Here is an 18,115-nt window from a genome sequence, read left to right on the forward strand (position 1 = left end):
ATAAAATTACCGTTAAAGGAATCAAACAAGTGCCCTGCTGTGATGAAATGTTCATTAAAATAGTTAAACAGCACATTTATCAGTCAAGTTTACAGAATCTTTGACCAAAGTTCACCAGAAGCAGATCTTACAACATTCCAACATTTCTTGGGATCATTTAGATTTTTGGTGGTTTCAGATAAATAAAATTCTTATTTAGCCTTCTTAATTAAGGAGGTACACTTATTGCAGAGGAGGAAAATGATCCAATCAGCCTCTAATTTGGGTTTTCGTGCCTTGGTCCAGGCAGGATCTCTTTCTTTAAGGAGGTTTCCAATTTCAGTGTAAAACAAGGGATTATTTTGCCCTTTTATCCAAATTGATTGAGTGTTTGCATCAAGAATGAATTTGTTTGTTATTATTAGATCAAGGAGTGATGATCTAGAAGGATATCTAATGTCAGGCAGAGTTGGGCTGTCTATCAACTGGCTGAGATTCAATGAGTCCCAGATGGATTTTAGGCTGATGACAACCAATCAAGGTTTAGATCCCCCACTAAGACAAACTCACCAAAGCTTAACCCTGCAACAAAGTTATTTTAAAAACTTAGAGTTTACTGCAGGCTGAGCGAGGCCCATGACTGCAAGGGACTGTCTCTGTGGATATTCAAGTTTTAATGCCAAAGATTCAAACTGTTTGCTAATAGATAGACTACAGAGGAGAGGAGAGTCGCATGAAACTTGTTTTTTATAGAAATGGCTACACCTCCACCTTTCCTGGGCCGATCACAGCGGAAAACATTGTAACTGTTGATAACAATATCCTGATATGAGACTTATTTACTCAAACAAGTTTTGGACAACATGAGAATATCAGGTTCAGTGGTCTGTACCCAGATTCAAACTGTATCAATTTTAGGAAGCAGGGTCCGTGCATTTAGGTGAAAGATACCAAGGCTTGATCTGGCCCTGAGTTCATCAGGGGTACTAATATTCTTCAGAGAGGTGCCTGGGTTAGACTGAACATTGCCAGAAAGAAGAAGAAGGATGAAACATTTTCATTTTGCATTAAAAATTGACTTCTTGTCATGAATATTGGAAATTACTGGGTCAAAGTGAAATTTCTGTGTATAAAACTGTCCTGCAAGAGAGATATACACATTAAAAGAAGAAGAGATACATTAATTAATCCTGGCAGACAGCAAGACAGCCAATGACCAGGTGCAGAAGACCCAAAGGAGGTTGGGGGACGTGTATGTACTTTGAAAAGCTCCGCTGCTGGTCTCAGATAAAAATTATTTTCTTGTTGGCATGATTATGCATCATAACAGATGTAAAACAAAAGAAGAAAATATTAAGTAGAAAGAAAAATAATATCCAGAGCTATTGCAACAGGCTGCCTCTAGTAGGGTGTCTAAAAAGATATTTTGGGAAACATCAGAGGAAAGACAAGAGCAACTCTGCTCTGCTCTGCTCTGCTCTGCAGAAGAGAAACGAGTCATCATCATTTTTGAGCCACTGCGTACCATTTAGGTCAGCAGGTTTGAAAACTGAAAAAAATTCACAAAAGTCAGATTCTAAGAAACTTTCACAACTTTACATTAGACCATTTGAGATTAAGAGAATTGGAACTCTAGCTGCTGGACAGCATCCTTTGCCCAAGAGTAAGAGGATCCATCTAACCTTAAAAGTTTCTCAGATCAAGCCTGTGGTGAACAATATCCTAAGCCCTCTTTTCAGGCTCTCTCCTCCCACAACTGAATGACCACAGCTCACAGTCACTTGTTGAGTGTTTGCCATCACAACTGGGATCTTCAGTACCTTGTACACTTGGTAGGGATAGGAATGCTGTGGAATGGAATCATGGAATGCTTGTGTCTTTACTCAGGAGCCTGATTTGATCTCTGACCTTCAATGTGCTCTTCCAGACTGGCCTGGGTTGCCTGGATACTCCTGTTGAAGGGGAAGAACATTCACATTTTGCATTCACTATAAAAAGTTATGTTGTGCTTATACCACAACAATGCTGCTAAAGAGTGAAGTTTACATTTTTGGATACAGCAACAAATAATGCAGTACTGGTGGTTTTCAGAAGCATTTCTTAACCCAGGCAATGATGTCCACACAGAACAATGCTTGTTTGTAATATGGTAATCCATTTGACATTTTTTTTGGCCTTGTCATTTGCTTATTTAGATGTCTCTGGATTTCATGAGTCGTTTGATGATACTTTTAACTGTCAAAGTCCAAATTCCTTACATTATAGAAACATTGTTCAGAAATGGTTTAGTTATAAGCCCACCCAGTTTTCACAAAGTGTTCAGCTTTTCCAGTAAAAGAAAATCCATCTGAAATTCACTGTGTTTATGGTGATATGTCTTGAGCCTATCCCAGCTGTCATGGGGTAAGGCAGGGACGTGTGAGAGTGCCACATAAAGACAAATTAAACAAACACACACTCCTATGGTCAGTTTAGAGCCACCAATTAACCTGACATGCAAGGTTTTGGATGGTGGGAGGAAGCCAGCATTAAACTCAAAATTAGCTTATCTAAAAACATTATTGTTTCTCAGTTTCAAAAATAAATGTTTGTCACGCTCAAATTAGGTATCACTCTTTAAATGATGAAATGAAGAAAACTTAACAGTACACTTAAGCACTTTCACTTTGTTCATAACAGATGAACCTGACAAATATCTAAGTCTAGAGTCATTACAGTAGTTTAAAATACATTTACCCCCCCCCCCCCAACCACCCCCACCCCACCACCATATATCTATAGATAGATAGATAGATAGATAGATAAAACAACTTGAAATGGTATCGAAATATTTCATATATATATATATATATATATATATATATACAACTACCTTCCATTGGTCCACACAAAATACAAAGCGACACACGTTATATAACAAAACCTTGAAAACTTATATATTCATCTGACAGTGTTTTTGACCCTTAACCAATATGTCAACTCTTCTCTATAATGATTATATCGTTATATTGTGCGTTTAATGTGTGTTAATGGCTTTTGCATGCTGGCAGTCTCATTTGCATCAAATTAGCCCTGATGTTTATCTAAAAAAGTCAGAACTATCAGTAGCCAAAACGTTCTATTTGGCGACATTCACAGGACAATATAAAATAATCACGAATATATATACAAAAAAAAACAAAACATATGTAACGAAAAGGGTGGAGGATTTGTGTTTAGGCAAATTTGTGAATAAGATGCCATGGAGTTATTATCATGCTCAGAACAATCACTTACATTTAACATAAAGCTGTCTGTCTGCAAATCTCTCACCTTTTAACACATAGCTGGCATTGTGGGGCACTGTGGGTACTGTGGGGCACTGTGGGGTACTGTAGGGTACTGTGGTGTATTGTGGGGTACTGTGGGGCACTGTGGGGTACTGTGGGTACTGTGGGGCACTATGGGGTACTGTGGGGCACTGTGGGGTACTGTAGGGTACTGTGGTGTATTGTGGGGTACTGTGGGGTACTGTGGGGCACTGTGGGGTACTGTGGGGTACTGTGGGGCACTGTGGGGTACTGTGGGGCACTGTGGGGTACTGCGGGGTAATGTGGGGTACTGTGGGGCACTGTGGGGTACTGTGGGGCACTGTGGGGTAATGTGGGGCACTGTGAGGTACTGTGGGGCACTGTGGGGTAATGTAGGGTACTGTGGGGCAGTGTGGGGTACTGTGGGGCAGTGTGGGGTAATGTGGGGCACTGTGGGGCACTGTGGGGTACTGTGGGGCACTGTGGGGTACTGTGGGGCACTGAGGGGTACTGTAGGGCACTGTGGGGTACTGTGGGGTACTGTGGGGCAGTGTGGGGTAATGTGGGGCACTGTGGGGTACTGTGGGGCAGTGTGGGGTACTGTGGGGCACTGTGGGATACTGTGTCTTGCCCAAAGACAGTTCGAATTGTAGATGCTCTTGTGCTCGAAGTGCCGACCTTCTTTGCAAAATAATATACTCTCAGCCACAGCTGATAAGCTGTTAGAGCGATCCATCCCGTGTTGAACTAAGTCAGTCGGCGGACTTTAAAAAGTAGTGTTGCTGTTGCGTGTTGTTTCTATCACTGCACTTTGACTATCATTATGCTTAAATCTGCACGGCATGTTCACGTTTCAGTTTCTAGATTGGCAACCAGATGACACTCGCAAGCTGAAGAAATTCCTCTCCCAAATGTGATAGAGATATCACATTTGTTTTACTTCATCCTTTAAAACAGAACAAAAACAATAAAAGGAAGGACTGTATTAATCTAAAGATGCAAGGAGGGCATGAAAAGCTCAAGTACAAAAACAAAAAGGTGGGAGACGCAACTGCAAGTGAAACGTATTTTCAAGGGGACAAACAAAATGAAATTGCACATTCTTAGCCAACTGCCAAGAAAAACCTATTGAGCTTTTACAGAATTTTCTTCACATCGTCATTTAAAATGTAAAGATTAAACAAGTCCTTAAAGCATTTGAAGCACGCATTTATTTTTAAATATAAATTTAATGTGCTGCACCGCCACTTCAATTCTTTTAAAAGAAATGACGGACGAAAGTTTATTCAGTCACAACTTTAAGTGTTTAGGTGAGAGAAGCTTCTCAAGTTTGGGAAGAAAAGGATACGCTTACAGTTCAGGAGAACTTTGAGGCCTTCATTCTAATGTGAAATGAAAAGGAAACAAAACAAAACACTGTCTCACTGGCGTGATTTTTTAAAAATAGTATTAAAAATAAGAACTCTAGGAAACTAAGAACTGTTTAACCGTTTTATCTATTTAATTTTCTCCACATCAACAAGATCTTGGACAAGAAACTTGTGGGCTGAAAATTGGTCCCACTCCAAACCTTTCTTTGATGTAATTTGACTGACACCGTCCCGCACCACACACCAAGGATACTGCCAGGTATGTGACGGCCTTGAACTTGACCTATTTATATCCGTCTGCGTTTCGTCGGTACCACTCTCACCAATTTCACCCCTTTTCTGCATTAAATATACTCGTGACCCTCAGAGGACACTCAGACCACACTACAGCACATAGACAGGCTGTCTGGGTTGATTGTATGTATGTTTTTAAGGCAGTAGCCTTAACTTCGTCTTCAGAGTAATCACATTCGGGTAATTGAGACACACGCATCTCAGCGCAACACAGTCACCTAACATAAGGAATTTATAACTACGGCAGGACAACACGGCTTCTATCTATCTATTATCTTTTAAGAATGACTCAACCAGTGTTCTGAAAGCCTAAACATTTTGATTTATTGTATTTTATTTTCAAAAGTCATCCTTTTCATAGAAAATAGAGCAAATAGCAAATTGAGCTTTTAGACTGCAAACCAGAGAAGGCCATTAGATTATTTTATTCATTTTTTCACATTTGGAAAATAACATATATATATATATATATATCACTTGTGGTAGAACTTGTGTTAGAAATACAGTTTATGATACTAAGAACTAGGTTCTGATGAGTATTTTTAACACAAGTTCTACCACAAGTGCTACATAAAAATTGGCGAACCATCCAGGAGGACGATGCCCTGAAGATTCCTGTTAGACTAGCCAGTTGCTACAGGGATTCACAGTGAAGTCATCTTGGAACCCTCCGGATTTCCGCTAAGTAAATACACTTACACTTATACCTACCTGGGTAGTGTACACAAGAGACTGAAATAGCACAAGAAAACACAAAGAACACTTACGTGTACAACAAGAACTGGACAACGAAACTAGGGGTTGGAAGCAATTTGTGTTTTATTCTATTTTATTTTTAAGAAAAGAGCTCTATTTTATTTCGGGTGATTTTTCAAGTAATTGTAATATTCTATGTATATATATATATATATATAAATAGTGTGTGTTGCTGCATTAAGTATGTCGGTTGTTCACTGCTTATCATAATCTTTATTACTCCTCAGAAGCATAAATTGTATTTTGTATTAATTATTAATTAATTAATTTTGTATAATTGTATTTATATATATAAATATATATATATATATATATATATATATATATATATATATATATATAATATTATGGTGTATCTACAAACAATCACTTTAAACCCCCAACACCTTAAAGATATTTAGGTTATAATAAAGATAAGGATCAGAAGACGTAAAATGTCCGATGAGCTGTTTTAGAGCTTGTCGAACACAAATTTAAAACTAAATATATGTAACGAAATGATCACGGAAAAGGGACACTCGGCCGTCAAATGTGGGAGCGAATTCACTTTGGCATCATTTCGATAATCTTGTGCAATGTTTCAGTATTGATTTGCACAGATGATGGGAGTCAGACTACGTGGTTAAATCTTTTTGTGTCAAAAATTCTCCGTGGAGTTTTGCTCTGGATTCTGTATATTCCCTGATTTTATTTTATTTATTTATTTATTTATTTATTTTTTTTTTTTTTTTTTTGGGGGGGGTGGGGGGGCAGGTAGAGTCTAAGTGCAATGACAGATGTCAGTACTATCAAGACCTCCCAATTCCTTTCTTCCTAATCCAGTCTCACAATGTCGTTATGGTGTGAAAGCGCCACAGACTAATGTCACAATTAATTCTGAAAACTAAAGAAAAAACTTTTAGACTGGATTAACCGTTTTCGACAAAGCATAGAAATGATTCTGGTACATTTGAATCTATTGATAATTACAATGATATACTGACAACACAGTCAATACCAAACAGAACCCCCCACCCCCGTAACACACGTGACCTTTATTTCTCATCCAATAGACACACCTTCCTTGGTCCCTGGAACTTGTTGCGTCAAATCTGAGGCTGGGATGTAACCGAAGTTACAGCCCGTTACCTCGACTCTTTGACTCTGAGTGCGCTCCGTCATTGAAAGGTGCACTAAAGCTGCGCACCTGTGTTGCGAATGTGCGACGTATACAAGTAAATTAACTGAGTTCTGTCAGTTTAGAATAACTAAATCGCACAAAAGAGCACCAGTCAATCTCATTTAGCGAATGTAGCAGCTTAGCGCCAAGACCAGACAGAGTTTGAGTCAACCGTTTAACAGAAGGAGCCCAAACCGGGAGAAGGCGCGCATATGACGTCCTCTCTGGTTCTCAGTCCTCGCTGGCCAGCGGAAACTATAATGTTCGTGTATGACAACAACCTGGACGATCTGAACAAGAACATGGAGGGACTAGTAGGCAGCGGAAACTTCGCTGCGGCTACTGCGGCGAACCAGTGCCGCAATATCATGGCGCATTCGGCGGCCGCTGCTGCTCTTAATGGTCAAGCGTCTGGCCTGGTGCACTCCTCAGCCGGCTTTTCCCCAGTGGATGTGTCCACTTCAGGCTCAACTGAAACTGCTGCATCTTCGGGGAAACAATGTGCAGCTGGACCGTGCCCGGCAGCCGCAATGCCGCACCAAAGCTCATCGGCTGCATCCGCGTTACCATACAGCTACTTTGGTAACGGTTACTATCCTTGTAGGATGAGTCGGGGCTCTCTCAAATCTTGCACCCAAGCGGCTGGAGCCGCCCTGAGCTCGCAGTATATGGACACAACGGTGAGTCCTGATGAATATCCGAACCACCGGGCCAAGGAGTTCGCTTTTTACCACGGCTATGCCAGCCCTTACCAGTCAATGGCCAGTTATCTGGACGTGTCGGTGGTCCAAACGCTAGGTACAGGGGAGCCACGCCATGACACCCTGCTCCCCATGGACAACTACCAGTCTTGGGCTCTGACCAACGGCTGGGGGGGACAAATGTACTGCTCCAAGGACCAGGCACAGGCCGGACACCTTTGGAAGTCCGCTTTGGCCGGTAGTCGCTGCTGCTTTTATTTTTCAGCATAACGAATGTTGTGAAGTGGAGGCGTTGAGCAGAACTTTGTTTTGTTATTTAGGATGACATATTAATTTAATTTGGAAGAAATTATAGACCTTTCTTGTAATTCAACAAATATGATTTTTCATTTTGACCTGGTAATTAAATACAGTCCTCATGAATTTAAAGCTTGATGTCTCGAGCTCCTCTCTGCAAAAGACAAAGTGATGTTTAGCCTAAACGTGTGGCTGATATAATCAGCCAAATTACGCCTGACTTTACTGGGTTTTAAGAAAAGCTGTTTGAACCTCCATCATTATGAGACTGATGTATCTGACGCAATGTAATCTAAAGTATTAAATCTATAGTTACTCTCATCTGTTACTGTAGAGAACCAGATCTGTTAGTTATGGTTTTGTCCTATCAACCCAAAGGAAGCTTATCAAGAAAATCTCATGTTGGCCTAATGTAGTGACCCACTTAGTAATGTAATACTTAGAACACATACATATATCAATATTACAACACGTAAATAAAACAACAGAATGAATTAGTAACAATGATAATAACTAAGGTATTGAAAAGGGTTATCGTGAAAAATTGGCCGGTGCAGCTGTATGTTCACTCCACTTCCAGAAGTCTATTTACATGTATTTATCACACATAGCACAACTATGATGCAACGAAAAAGGAAACTTAACCAAAACCAAAATCAAGTAAGAACCCAATGAGGTTTGCATGTCTCCTTCCGTGCAAAAACAAATGTGCAAGTCAGGTTGTGCTCCGCTAGATGGATGTAGAATACGGTCTAGCTATAGTCTCTGTCCTCTTCATTATTTAAGTAACAAAAATATAACAAGGCCTTTGCCTGCACGTGCTATATAATTCGAGAAATGTAGAGTTTGTAAAGTGTCCCGATGTGCAGACTCGCCCTCAGACGACTTTTCTTGTCCTGTTCTCTTTATCAGATGTGGTGGCGCACCAGCACGATGGCTCACCTTTCCGCAGAGGCAGAAAGAAGCGAATACCATACACCAAGGTCCAGCTAAAAGAATTGGAGAAGGAATATGCAGCCAACAAGTTCATCACTAAGGACAAGAGGAGGAAAATCTCGGCCGTGACCAACCTGTCGGAGCGGCAGATAACTATCTGGTTCCAAAACAGGAGAGTGAAGGAGAAAAAGTTCGTGGCAAAAGTGAAAAGCAGCTCGCCGTAGCATGCCGGGCGATTTATTAAAACAACTTGACGTATTCGTAAAATCACAGCTTAAACTGAATTGTGATAAATGACAGAAAAGGTGAAAATAAAGTGGACTGGGTCTACCCGACGGAACGGGACTGTGTGGTTATACGTGAATGCCACGAGTGGGAGAAAACAAAGACGAATTAAGGAAAATAAGACTAAAGAAATTAACCAAAGCCCTCTGATGAATCTTCTTCTCAAAGGCACCCTGTAAATACAGCACTTACCTGCCTGCTTTGATGTAACTGTCTGTTTATTGTGTGTGTTGTTAGTTCTGGCCATGCCCAGTAGTCTCGCCCCAATACGCAATTGTCCTCCCCATATTGTTAATATTGCCAGCAATCCAAATATAGTGGAATACTTTATAAATTATTATAACCCCAACACAGTGTCCCCACGTCTTAGAAGAATAATGAACTTATCAACTGGAAAGTTGTTCATTTCTGGGTGTAATTTATTTGATTAACAAATGACACCCATAATATGAAAAAAAAAGAACAAAAACATGTTGGACTAAACCTGGATCATATAAAAGACTGAGAGCTGGCGAATGTCCTTCGGGCTAAGCAGATTGAAATAGATCAGACACTTTGGATTTGTATAGCACATGAACCTGACCCGCTGGAACGTCACCACAGTTATGCTGTTCGTCTCATATCATCACATCACAGCCCTATGTGTGAACTAAACTTTCCGCTTTTTAAATCTGAACAAGTATAACCTTTGTGTTGTTTGCTCAAAACTTTAAGCAACAAACTGAAAACATATCACGTTGAATTGTGAGCGAAAACTGAAATCTAGTAGAGGTTGTGTTGAAAAAAAGGCCTAATTTAGCGAATATAAATACTGTCTCACAACAATTCCGTTCTCGCTTTCTCATTTAAATTACATCCACAAGAAAAGATACCCTGGCAAAGTAGAATCTGACATTCCTATATTCAGTGTAATTGTAAACTTTATTCATATGTAAATAAACTTAAATATATCTCAAATAGAAATGATTATGCGATTTTCTTAATGCTGTCTGTTTAGCAGCAAATGGTAGCTTCTGTCAGTAATTAGGCTAAAATGTTAAAAAGCCATGCATAATATCTCCATAAAATTATAATACATTTTATTCTGAAATATTCCAGATATTGTAATACTTTATAGTAGTTTAGATTACACAATTATATGGGAAGTACTGTAAGCACAAGCGAGCAAATAAAATGTGAAAAAACACCTCCATTGAAAATAGTTTTTGTTTCCTCAAATCTCTTCACGCACTCTGTTACATTGTACAGATATGTGCACGTCTCATGTATTATTTCACTGTGTATGTGTGTCTCTGTGTGTGTTTGTAAAGATAACTTTACATGTATCCATGTTTAACTTGTCTAAAACACAGTTTTTCAGATACAGTCTGTGCAAAGTCTGTTGAAGATGTGCAAGACTTTCTTTCTAAATACATTAATTTAGGAGGCTGAGTCCTGACTTACATTCTGACTTGTTTGCCATATGTAAATGAACGTTTTAAACCTGACAATGACAATCCAGCGTGCTGAACACTCTTGAAAAGCTTTTTTGATCCAGTTTTGATGCTGTTTGGGCTTGTCATTCAAAATCTTTGAAATAACGTTTGTATATGTTGTACATACCGCAAAGCAAAAACTGCTTTGAACACTATTGAGCCGCTTGGTTTTCACCATTAATGCTGCAGACACTGAACACATATTTTTATATTGAGAGCCAATATCTCAAAGCGTTGCACACACAAAAAATACGTTTTTTTTCTTTTTTAAAAGTTCATTTTACTTGGAAGAACATTGTTCGTATTTTCATTTCATAATAATAGTTGTGTGCAGTGAAACTTTATCCATTTAATTGTAGCCTAGAAGCCCAACTGCCTGAAAGATACAACTTAGAGAGATGCGGGTAGTAGTAATAATAATAATAACAATAATAATGTTTCTAATCCAAAATTTGATGAATCATATTTATGCCTCATCAGAAAATGTTTGCCACTTGAAGAAAGCACATTTCCTTGCTATCGCAGCACCGCGGGCCTGTTTATAGAGGGCATTTAACTGAAAGTCAGCTAAGCTAAAGTGGAATTTTACAACACTAACACCAACAATGGTGCAGAAGTTAAACGTGAGATTTGTTTTTTACAGCAAACTCTACACAGTTATTTGGCTGATAGAAAAGAGAACTTTAAACAGACAGTGGACAACATTAACATGAAAAAGCCAGCAGGAAAAAAACAGATCTTCAGTTTGAGCCTATGTGTACGATTGAGTTGTCGAATGTAAGGCTAATCGAAAAAGGTTACTTGTCTCTATTAATTTCAAATAGATAAATAGTTGAACAAAGATGGTTTCTGATCACTGTATAGAGCTGCGTGAGTGTCGATCCGCTGAATATTAACATTGAACTTGACTAACGGCGATGTGCGCTGCTGGCTTGTTGACCTTCTTTACTGCTCCGTCAGTGTCCTTTAAAATCAACAATACTCACGGAAGCCCCGAAAGCTCGTAAAGCTCTCTCTCCCCTTTGGTCCAAATACCAAAGAGGAGGAGGAGGCCTGAAAGCTGCACCGCAAGAATCATGTGGTTGTACTTAATCATGCAACAAAATTAGTTGTCAGTTAATATAGCCTAATTCAAGTTGACTTAATGATATAAAGCCTTTTTTGACACATCAAAACGACCACACACGAGCATGTTTGCGGGTAAATTGGGTTGTTATTTTCACCAGTACCATGAAAATATTTTCTGATCATGTGGCTTCATTCAAATGACTGCTTAGCATAGTTTTTTCATGCAGTCTTAAGTAGGTCAGGTCACGGTGTAATCCCACTGCTTCTTCAAGTTAACGATTTCTTAAACACCAATAATTTTCAATAATTTGGCAGCCCTATGTCTGACCGGCTACAATATGAGGTATTGTTACATATTAAACTAAATACCAATAGAGTAGGCCTATAAAGGCTCCCCATTTGAGACAAAACTATGTAATGCACAGCAAGGAATCAGACAGGATTCTTTGATGAGTTTCTGACCTGCAAAGGATCAGTCTGCATGACTAATGTTACTACTCCTAATTAAGATTTTTATCAGTGTTTTCATTTGTACTTAAACCATATATGTTTCTTGCAATACATGCTTTAAAATGTAGTAGGCTTTTTCTGTCCTATGTGTGAAAGCTATGTGTGAATATCATTCATCACTAGCAATGATACATAAATATAAAATACAGTAAATATAAACTCTTAAGAGCACAGCTTATATATCTTGGGAGAACTTTGATACATGATGCAGCTAACAAAAAATGAAAGCGGTTGACTGATGGCATTAGCTAAATGGCAAGCAGCTGCAAACAGAGTTTACAAATCAACTCACTTTAAAGGATTTCAGTCACCATGGGGGAGGGCGGCCAGTTCAAGTAAATCCAAGAAAATTGAAGTGAATTAAAGGAAAATAATATCGTTACACCCCTGAACCTCTGAAAAATAACATTCTAATCCTCTGGTTACTTTATTTCTTTTACATTTTATTTTGGGCATTGGAAACATTTTTCTTTTTCATATTACTTTTAACCTTATATATACACAAAAGTAGGTCTCATTAGTAGACTTTACTGTACCTGTCACCAGAGCCCATTCAATCAAGTTTTAATGGTCACTTTAACTATCAAAAATGTGAAAACTTTAACCCCCACCCATCTCTTAAAAAACACACACAGAACTTGATAACTCCAATTTAATGTTTGATTTTAAAAAAAGAAAGTTTTAACAAGGCTATCTGACAGCTCTCTTTGAAAACAGCATGAAAGCAGAAAGCCTCTCTTTCTTTTTAATATAAGCAATGTGTGTCTAGAACTCTATTTTATTTAATGGCATAAAACCAGAAAAATCTATTCTATTCTATTCTATTCTATTCTATTCTATTCTATTCTATTCTTTGACAATTTATGGTGTAGCAGAAGTGAAGAACCACCCCCTGACATACACATACGTACACAGCTCCCCAGAGTATACTTTATGTTTAAGACAAGGAATGCAGGACAAAGGCTCGTTTTTCTCTCTCAAGTTCATGTCCAACAAACCTCCCTCCCTGTGTCTGTTCTTCCCCTCCTCCCTCCCTCACAAACATACACACACATACACTCAGACATTTCCTACAGTTTTTACCATCTCTCACTCCACCCGTCTCACTCCTCCAGTGTCTGCATTGCAGACTGTCTTTTTGTTTCTCAGGTTGGACTTTGCAATTGAACTTGAGGCAGTCAGACAGCTTGTAAACTGTTAGTTGTCTGGCCCATGTCTGCTCTAGAAAGGCCTGGTTGTGAAAAAGGGCTGGGAAATGGACACTGAAATGAAAAATCTGTTTTTAACTCAAGCACATTTGCATGATTGTAGAGCTGGTCTACATCTTTAAAATATATTGTGCTAAATAACTAGCTCAAAGGTCAGTGGATGATGGACACTACAAAAGTTTGAATAAGTGTTTCAATCCTGTCTGCAAATACATGCATAGATTAATTATCCTCTCATATGAAGAAACTGAGAAATAAAGAAAAAAGGGTATTACTTTAACCATGTTGCAATTTAGTGAAATTAAACTGACATCAAAGATGTGCTGTGAAAGAAACCAACCTTGGATTGAAAATCTGTTTCTGTGTATGTTTTTATATCAGTCCAAGTTTTAGTCAGTTTATCAAAAAGACAAATTTCCTTTATAGGGCCAAAAACACTTACAAAAATATTTAGGATACATCTGACCGCTTTGAGCAATGTGAAAACTACAAAATGAATATATCTTGCTGCTCAAACAGTGTTAAACTGAAAAAAAAATGAGAGTGGGTTCACTTAGGGTACTCCAGCTTCCTCCTGTAGTCCAACCGCATGCATTTTAAGCTAATTGTTAGGCTAAAGGTGTCATACCCTGAGCAGAATATATTTGCCCACTAGTTCACATGGACAGAAATGGAGACATAGATTTTCAACATGGTGGAGTATTTCCCACTCTTAACTGAAAGACTTCAAACTACTCATTAAGACTACTTTTTCTGTGGTAACTAGCAACATAGCAGTTTTGCAAATGAAGTAATCTCTGTCAAGCTACTTTGTCAAATAAGCAGTCCACTGCATTGATATTACTATATAAGCTTGGGCATTTTGTTGCCATGAAAACAAAATCAGAAAGTAAGGCAGAAATTCCCCAATTTACCTTGGGTTTCTTCTGCTCTTCTTAGCAAGGAGACAGTCCTGCACATGCCACTGCAAAAGTGAAACCTACTCAGCTAGCGAGATTGATGAGAGGACAGCGTTTACATTGTGGAATTTGTCACAACATTTTGTGGGAGAAAAGAACAAGAGCAATCCAATAATAATCTTGATCATTAAGTATTAAATGCCAAATCAAATTTTTATGCTGATGATACAGTGACGTACTGATCTGCATCTACTCTTAATCAGGCTCTCTCACAGCAACAGCAAGCTTTAAATATTTTACAAAAAAGGTAACAAAACTCATGATATTCTCAAACTGAAGACCAAAACTCCTTAACTTTCCCCCTATTCTCACCATTCAGGGCCATGAGATTGAGTCTATATGTCAATATAAATACCGAGGACTCCTACTGGATGATGTTCTGTCTTTCATACCTCAAGACGCAGCTGGTAAAAAAAAACAAAAAAAAAAACCTCAACTTAAAACTGCGTAAAAATTGCCTTTCTTTTAATACCAAAAAAGAGAGTTGTTGCTGCCACTTTTATGTCTGTACTTGAATATGGTGATGTTATTTATATGCATGCATCTTTACAACTCTTACATGTTCTGGATATAGTCTACCGTGGAGTACTGAGGTTCATCACAAACCTTAAAGCCCTCACACACCACTGCACATTGTATGCTCAGGTTGGATGGTTTGCTTTATCCTCTTGTAGACTCAAACATTGAAATATTCTTATGAATAAATCTATTCTTAGTCTATTCCCAAGTTATCTACAGACTTATATCTATCAAAAAAGTACTAGAACGTACTGTCTTCATTCCAATGAACTACCCTGTTATCTTTTTTTTTTTTTTGCTGAACTTGGAAAGAAAGGATTTAAGTCTGGCGCCCCCTCCACTTGAAATAAAATGCAAAGTTCCCTGAATGTTAAGGAACTGGTCTAATTGTATTATCTAAACAAGTTTGAAATATATTAGAAGCAGATACACCTGGTTGTATTTGTTGTGTTTGACCAAATCTATTTAACCTTTGGTTAAATAGGTTAATCCATTTAACCTTTTATGACTGTGGTGTTAAATTTTAAGAGGTTTTGGTATATTTTATATCTTTTGGTATCATTTTATATCATTCCCTTTTTATATCTATGTGAATACTTTATGTCGTTTTAGTGTATCGTTGTGTTTATTACTGCTGGCCTGAGCTGCTGCCTATTTTCGCCAGGACACTCTTGGAAAAGAGTCTTTAAATCTCAAGAGTTTCATTTCCTGGTTAATAATGGTTAATAAATAGATAAATCACTGTGAAATGCATACTGACCTTGGTGATGATAGGAGTGTGTCAGCAGGAAGGAGCTCTACTGCAGATTTGAAGATGCACCTGCAGGCTAGTTTTCCACAACACTGGTAACAACATAGCCCCAAAAACACATGGGTCAACTTTCATCTCAGCTAAATATGCCGCTCTGTTGGATATAAAAAAAAAATATGTTGCCGGTCATATGGTGAAAAAGATGGTTCTGGCAAAAATAAAGTTGTCATTTTTTAATTTTACGCCTCTGGCGTATAACATGTGCCAAATAAATGACAAGAAGAACTTGCTGTGGCGATTTCTGATAAAGGGAGAGGCCAAAAGAAAAAGAAAAAGAATAGGTTATGTAATGAGGCAGAGCATTCAAAGGCTTTTACAGACTATAACTAAAGTGTACATGCAAGCACAAGGTGTATACTTTTGGTAACCCAAAAGTTATTTTCAAAATAAAGTAATCACATAACATAACTAATTACTTTTACATGGGAAATGGGAAATGGACTATACTTATACAGCACCTTTCCAGTTGAGTTGACCTCTCATAGCACTTTTGCACAACAATCCACATAAAGTGAATGTGGATTGTAGTGGACTGAAGCGGCTGCAGCTCGAAGGAAGAGCAGTTATGTGCCAATCAAAAGGTCAGTGGTTTCACTCTTAGCTTAAATGTCGAAGTGTTTTTGGGCGAGTCACTGAACCTCAGCGGTGTCTGGATGGATACAACACTTACAGAGATGGCACTCACTATCGTGGGAATGATTTTTTTTAGACTGAGACCTTAAAGATTGTGCTTGGTCTTTACATTGATGAGTTTGAGATAGCCAATCCTCTGGGCACTTTCAAAAAGAAACACAAAATGTGTATACCACACAGTTTGTGTTTCTTTTTGAAAGTGCCCTTGTGTTATTGGGTTCTTGCCAATCTTCCCTCAAAACATCGCTCCTTTCTTCACTCTATCCAGTTAGCAATATTATGCAGAGCAAGTGCAATCAAACAACATGGCTATGCAGCTGTCCTTCATCCATTTCTTCAAGACCTGGTCACTCTTGAAAAACATGGTGTCTATGTTGAGCAGTTAGGCGAGTGTGTGAAAGAAACTGTGCTCTATGTGTCAGCTGATTTTGCATGGCAAAGAAGAGGGACAAAAAGAGATCCGATCAGGAGCGTTTGAGTATAGAACCAGCCAGGATCATGACAGGCAAGTTTCTGAAGTTTTGGAGAATCCAAATCTGGTGAAAGAGTATGGCGTGAAAGATACTTGTGTTTTAAGCGACAATTTGGAACATTTCCATACTGTCAGTGGGTTTCCACCTGACATAATGAATGACCTCTTGGAAGGTATCATCCTTGTTGAGATGTCTCTGTGCATTAAAGACTTGATCTCCAAGAAGTACATCACCCTTGAGACCTTGAACAAAGTCATCAAACATTTTCCTTACAAATTCACAGACAGAACTTTTGGCGGTAACGGCCACGAGAACTGGGCCTCACAAGACTTCTCCCACTCATGATTGGTTTTGATGTCCCAGAGAATGATCCAACATGGGACATCTTAGAACTGTCAGCATCATTTAGACTAACAGAAGATTCTCTTGATTTCCTTGATGCAAAGATCTCAGAGCACAGAGGTTTACTTATAATAGTATTTCCTCACTTCACATTGTGCCCAAAGCACCACTTTGTAGAACATTATCCACAGTTGATGAGGATGTATGGGCCGCTCAGAGATATGTGGACAATGCGCTTTGAAGGAAAGTATAAATTCTTCAAACAAGTCATTCGCAACACAAAAAACTTCCCACAAACTCTGGCTGTTCAACATCAAAGAATGATGGCATACCATGTGGACTCCTCATTTTTCAAGCCATCCATCCAAATGGACAAGGTGTCACTTTCTTTGGTTTCATCTTTACCTGAAAATATTCAGAACTTGTTGAAACAGAGGTATGCATCTCAGAACATTGTTCTTGTAGCATCATCTGTGAGCGTTGATGGCATCAAATACAGTTCAGATATGATTGTGTCTGTTGGTGCTTGTTCATGCCTACCTGATTTTAGGCAAACATCCTTGTCATTAACAGTGATGTTTTGTTTCTGTGCAAACATATGACATCATGGTATAATGAGCATCTGCATTCTTATGAGCTATGCAGTCATGTGTTATCAATGTCAGTCAACATGCTCTCTGATCTGAATGACCCCTTTCCTCTAGCAGCCTACAGAATCAGGGACAGAACGTTTGTTACCCTTCAACACTATATTTTGTGCTGATTGGATGCTGAAGTTTTTGATGTCAAGTATCATGAAGTAACTTAACTGATTATTTTTTGTGTATTTTTTAAATTTTTGTTCTCTGTAGAATCGCAAGAATGGAGATGAGGACTACACTAAGGATAATTGTCAATGACAATGACATAAGGAAGGTTACACTCTCTAAGAAAACCACACACACTTGATTCTCTTGTTGAACAGCTTGAGGAGAAACTGGGGCTCCAGTATAAATTCTCCATCCAGTATGAGGATCCTGATTTCAATAATGCCCTCGTCAACCTCACTGA

The 18,115-nt window shown here is 38.6% G+C and overlaps 1 protein-coding gene across 1 annotated transcript; it reads left to right on the top strand.

The window, feature by feature from the left end:
* Positions 1-7,060: 7,060 nt before the first annotated feature.
* hoxb13a (homeobox B13a) lies at positions 7,061-9,045 on the top strand. The gene is made up of 2 exons (XM_072368809.1): positions 7,061-7,787; positions 8,759-9,045. Exons 1-2 carry the CDS (start codon positions 7,061-7,063, stop codon positions 9,004-9,006), a joined length of 975 nt encoding a protein of 324 aa, XP_072224910.1. The 3' UTR covers positions 9,007-9,045.
* The last annotated feature ends 9,070 nt before the right edge of the window (positions 9,046-18,115 follow it).

This window comes from Leuresthes tenuis, unplaced genomic scaffold (assembly GCF_036924035.1).
Source record: "Leuresthes tenuis unplaced genomic scaffold, fLeuTen1.0.hap1 SCAF_17, whole genome shotgun sequence".
NCBI lineage: Eukaryota > Metazoa > Chordata > Actinopteri > Atheriniformes > Atherinopsidae > Leuresthes > Leuresthes tenuis.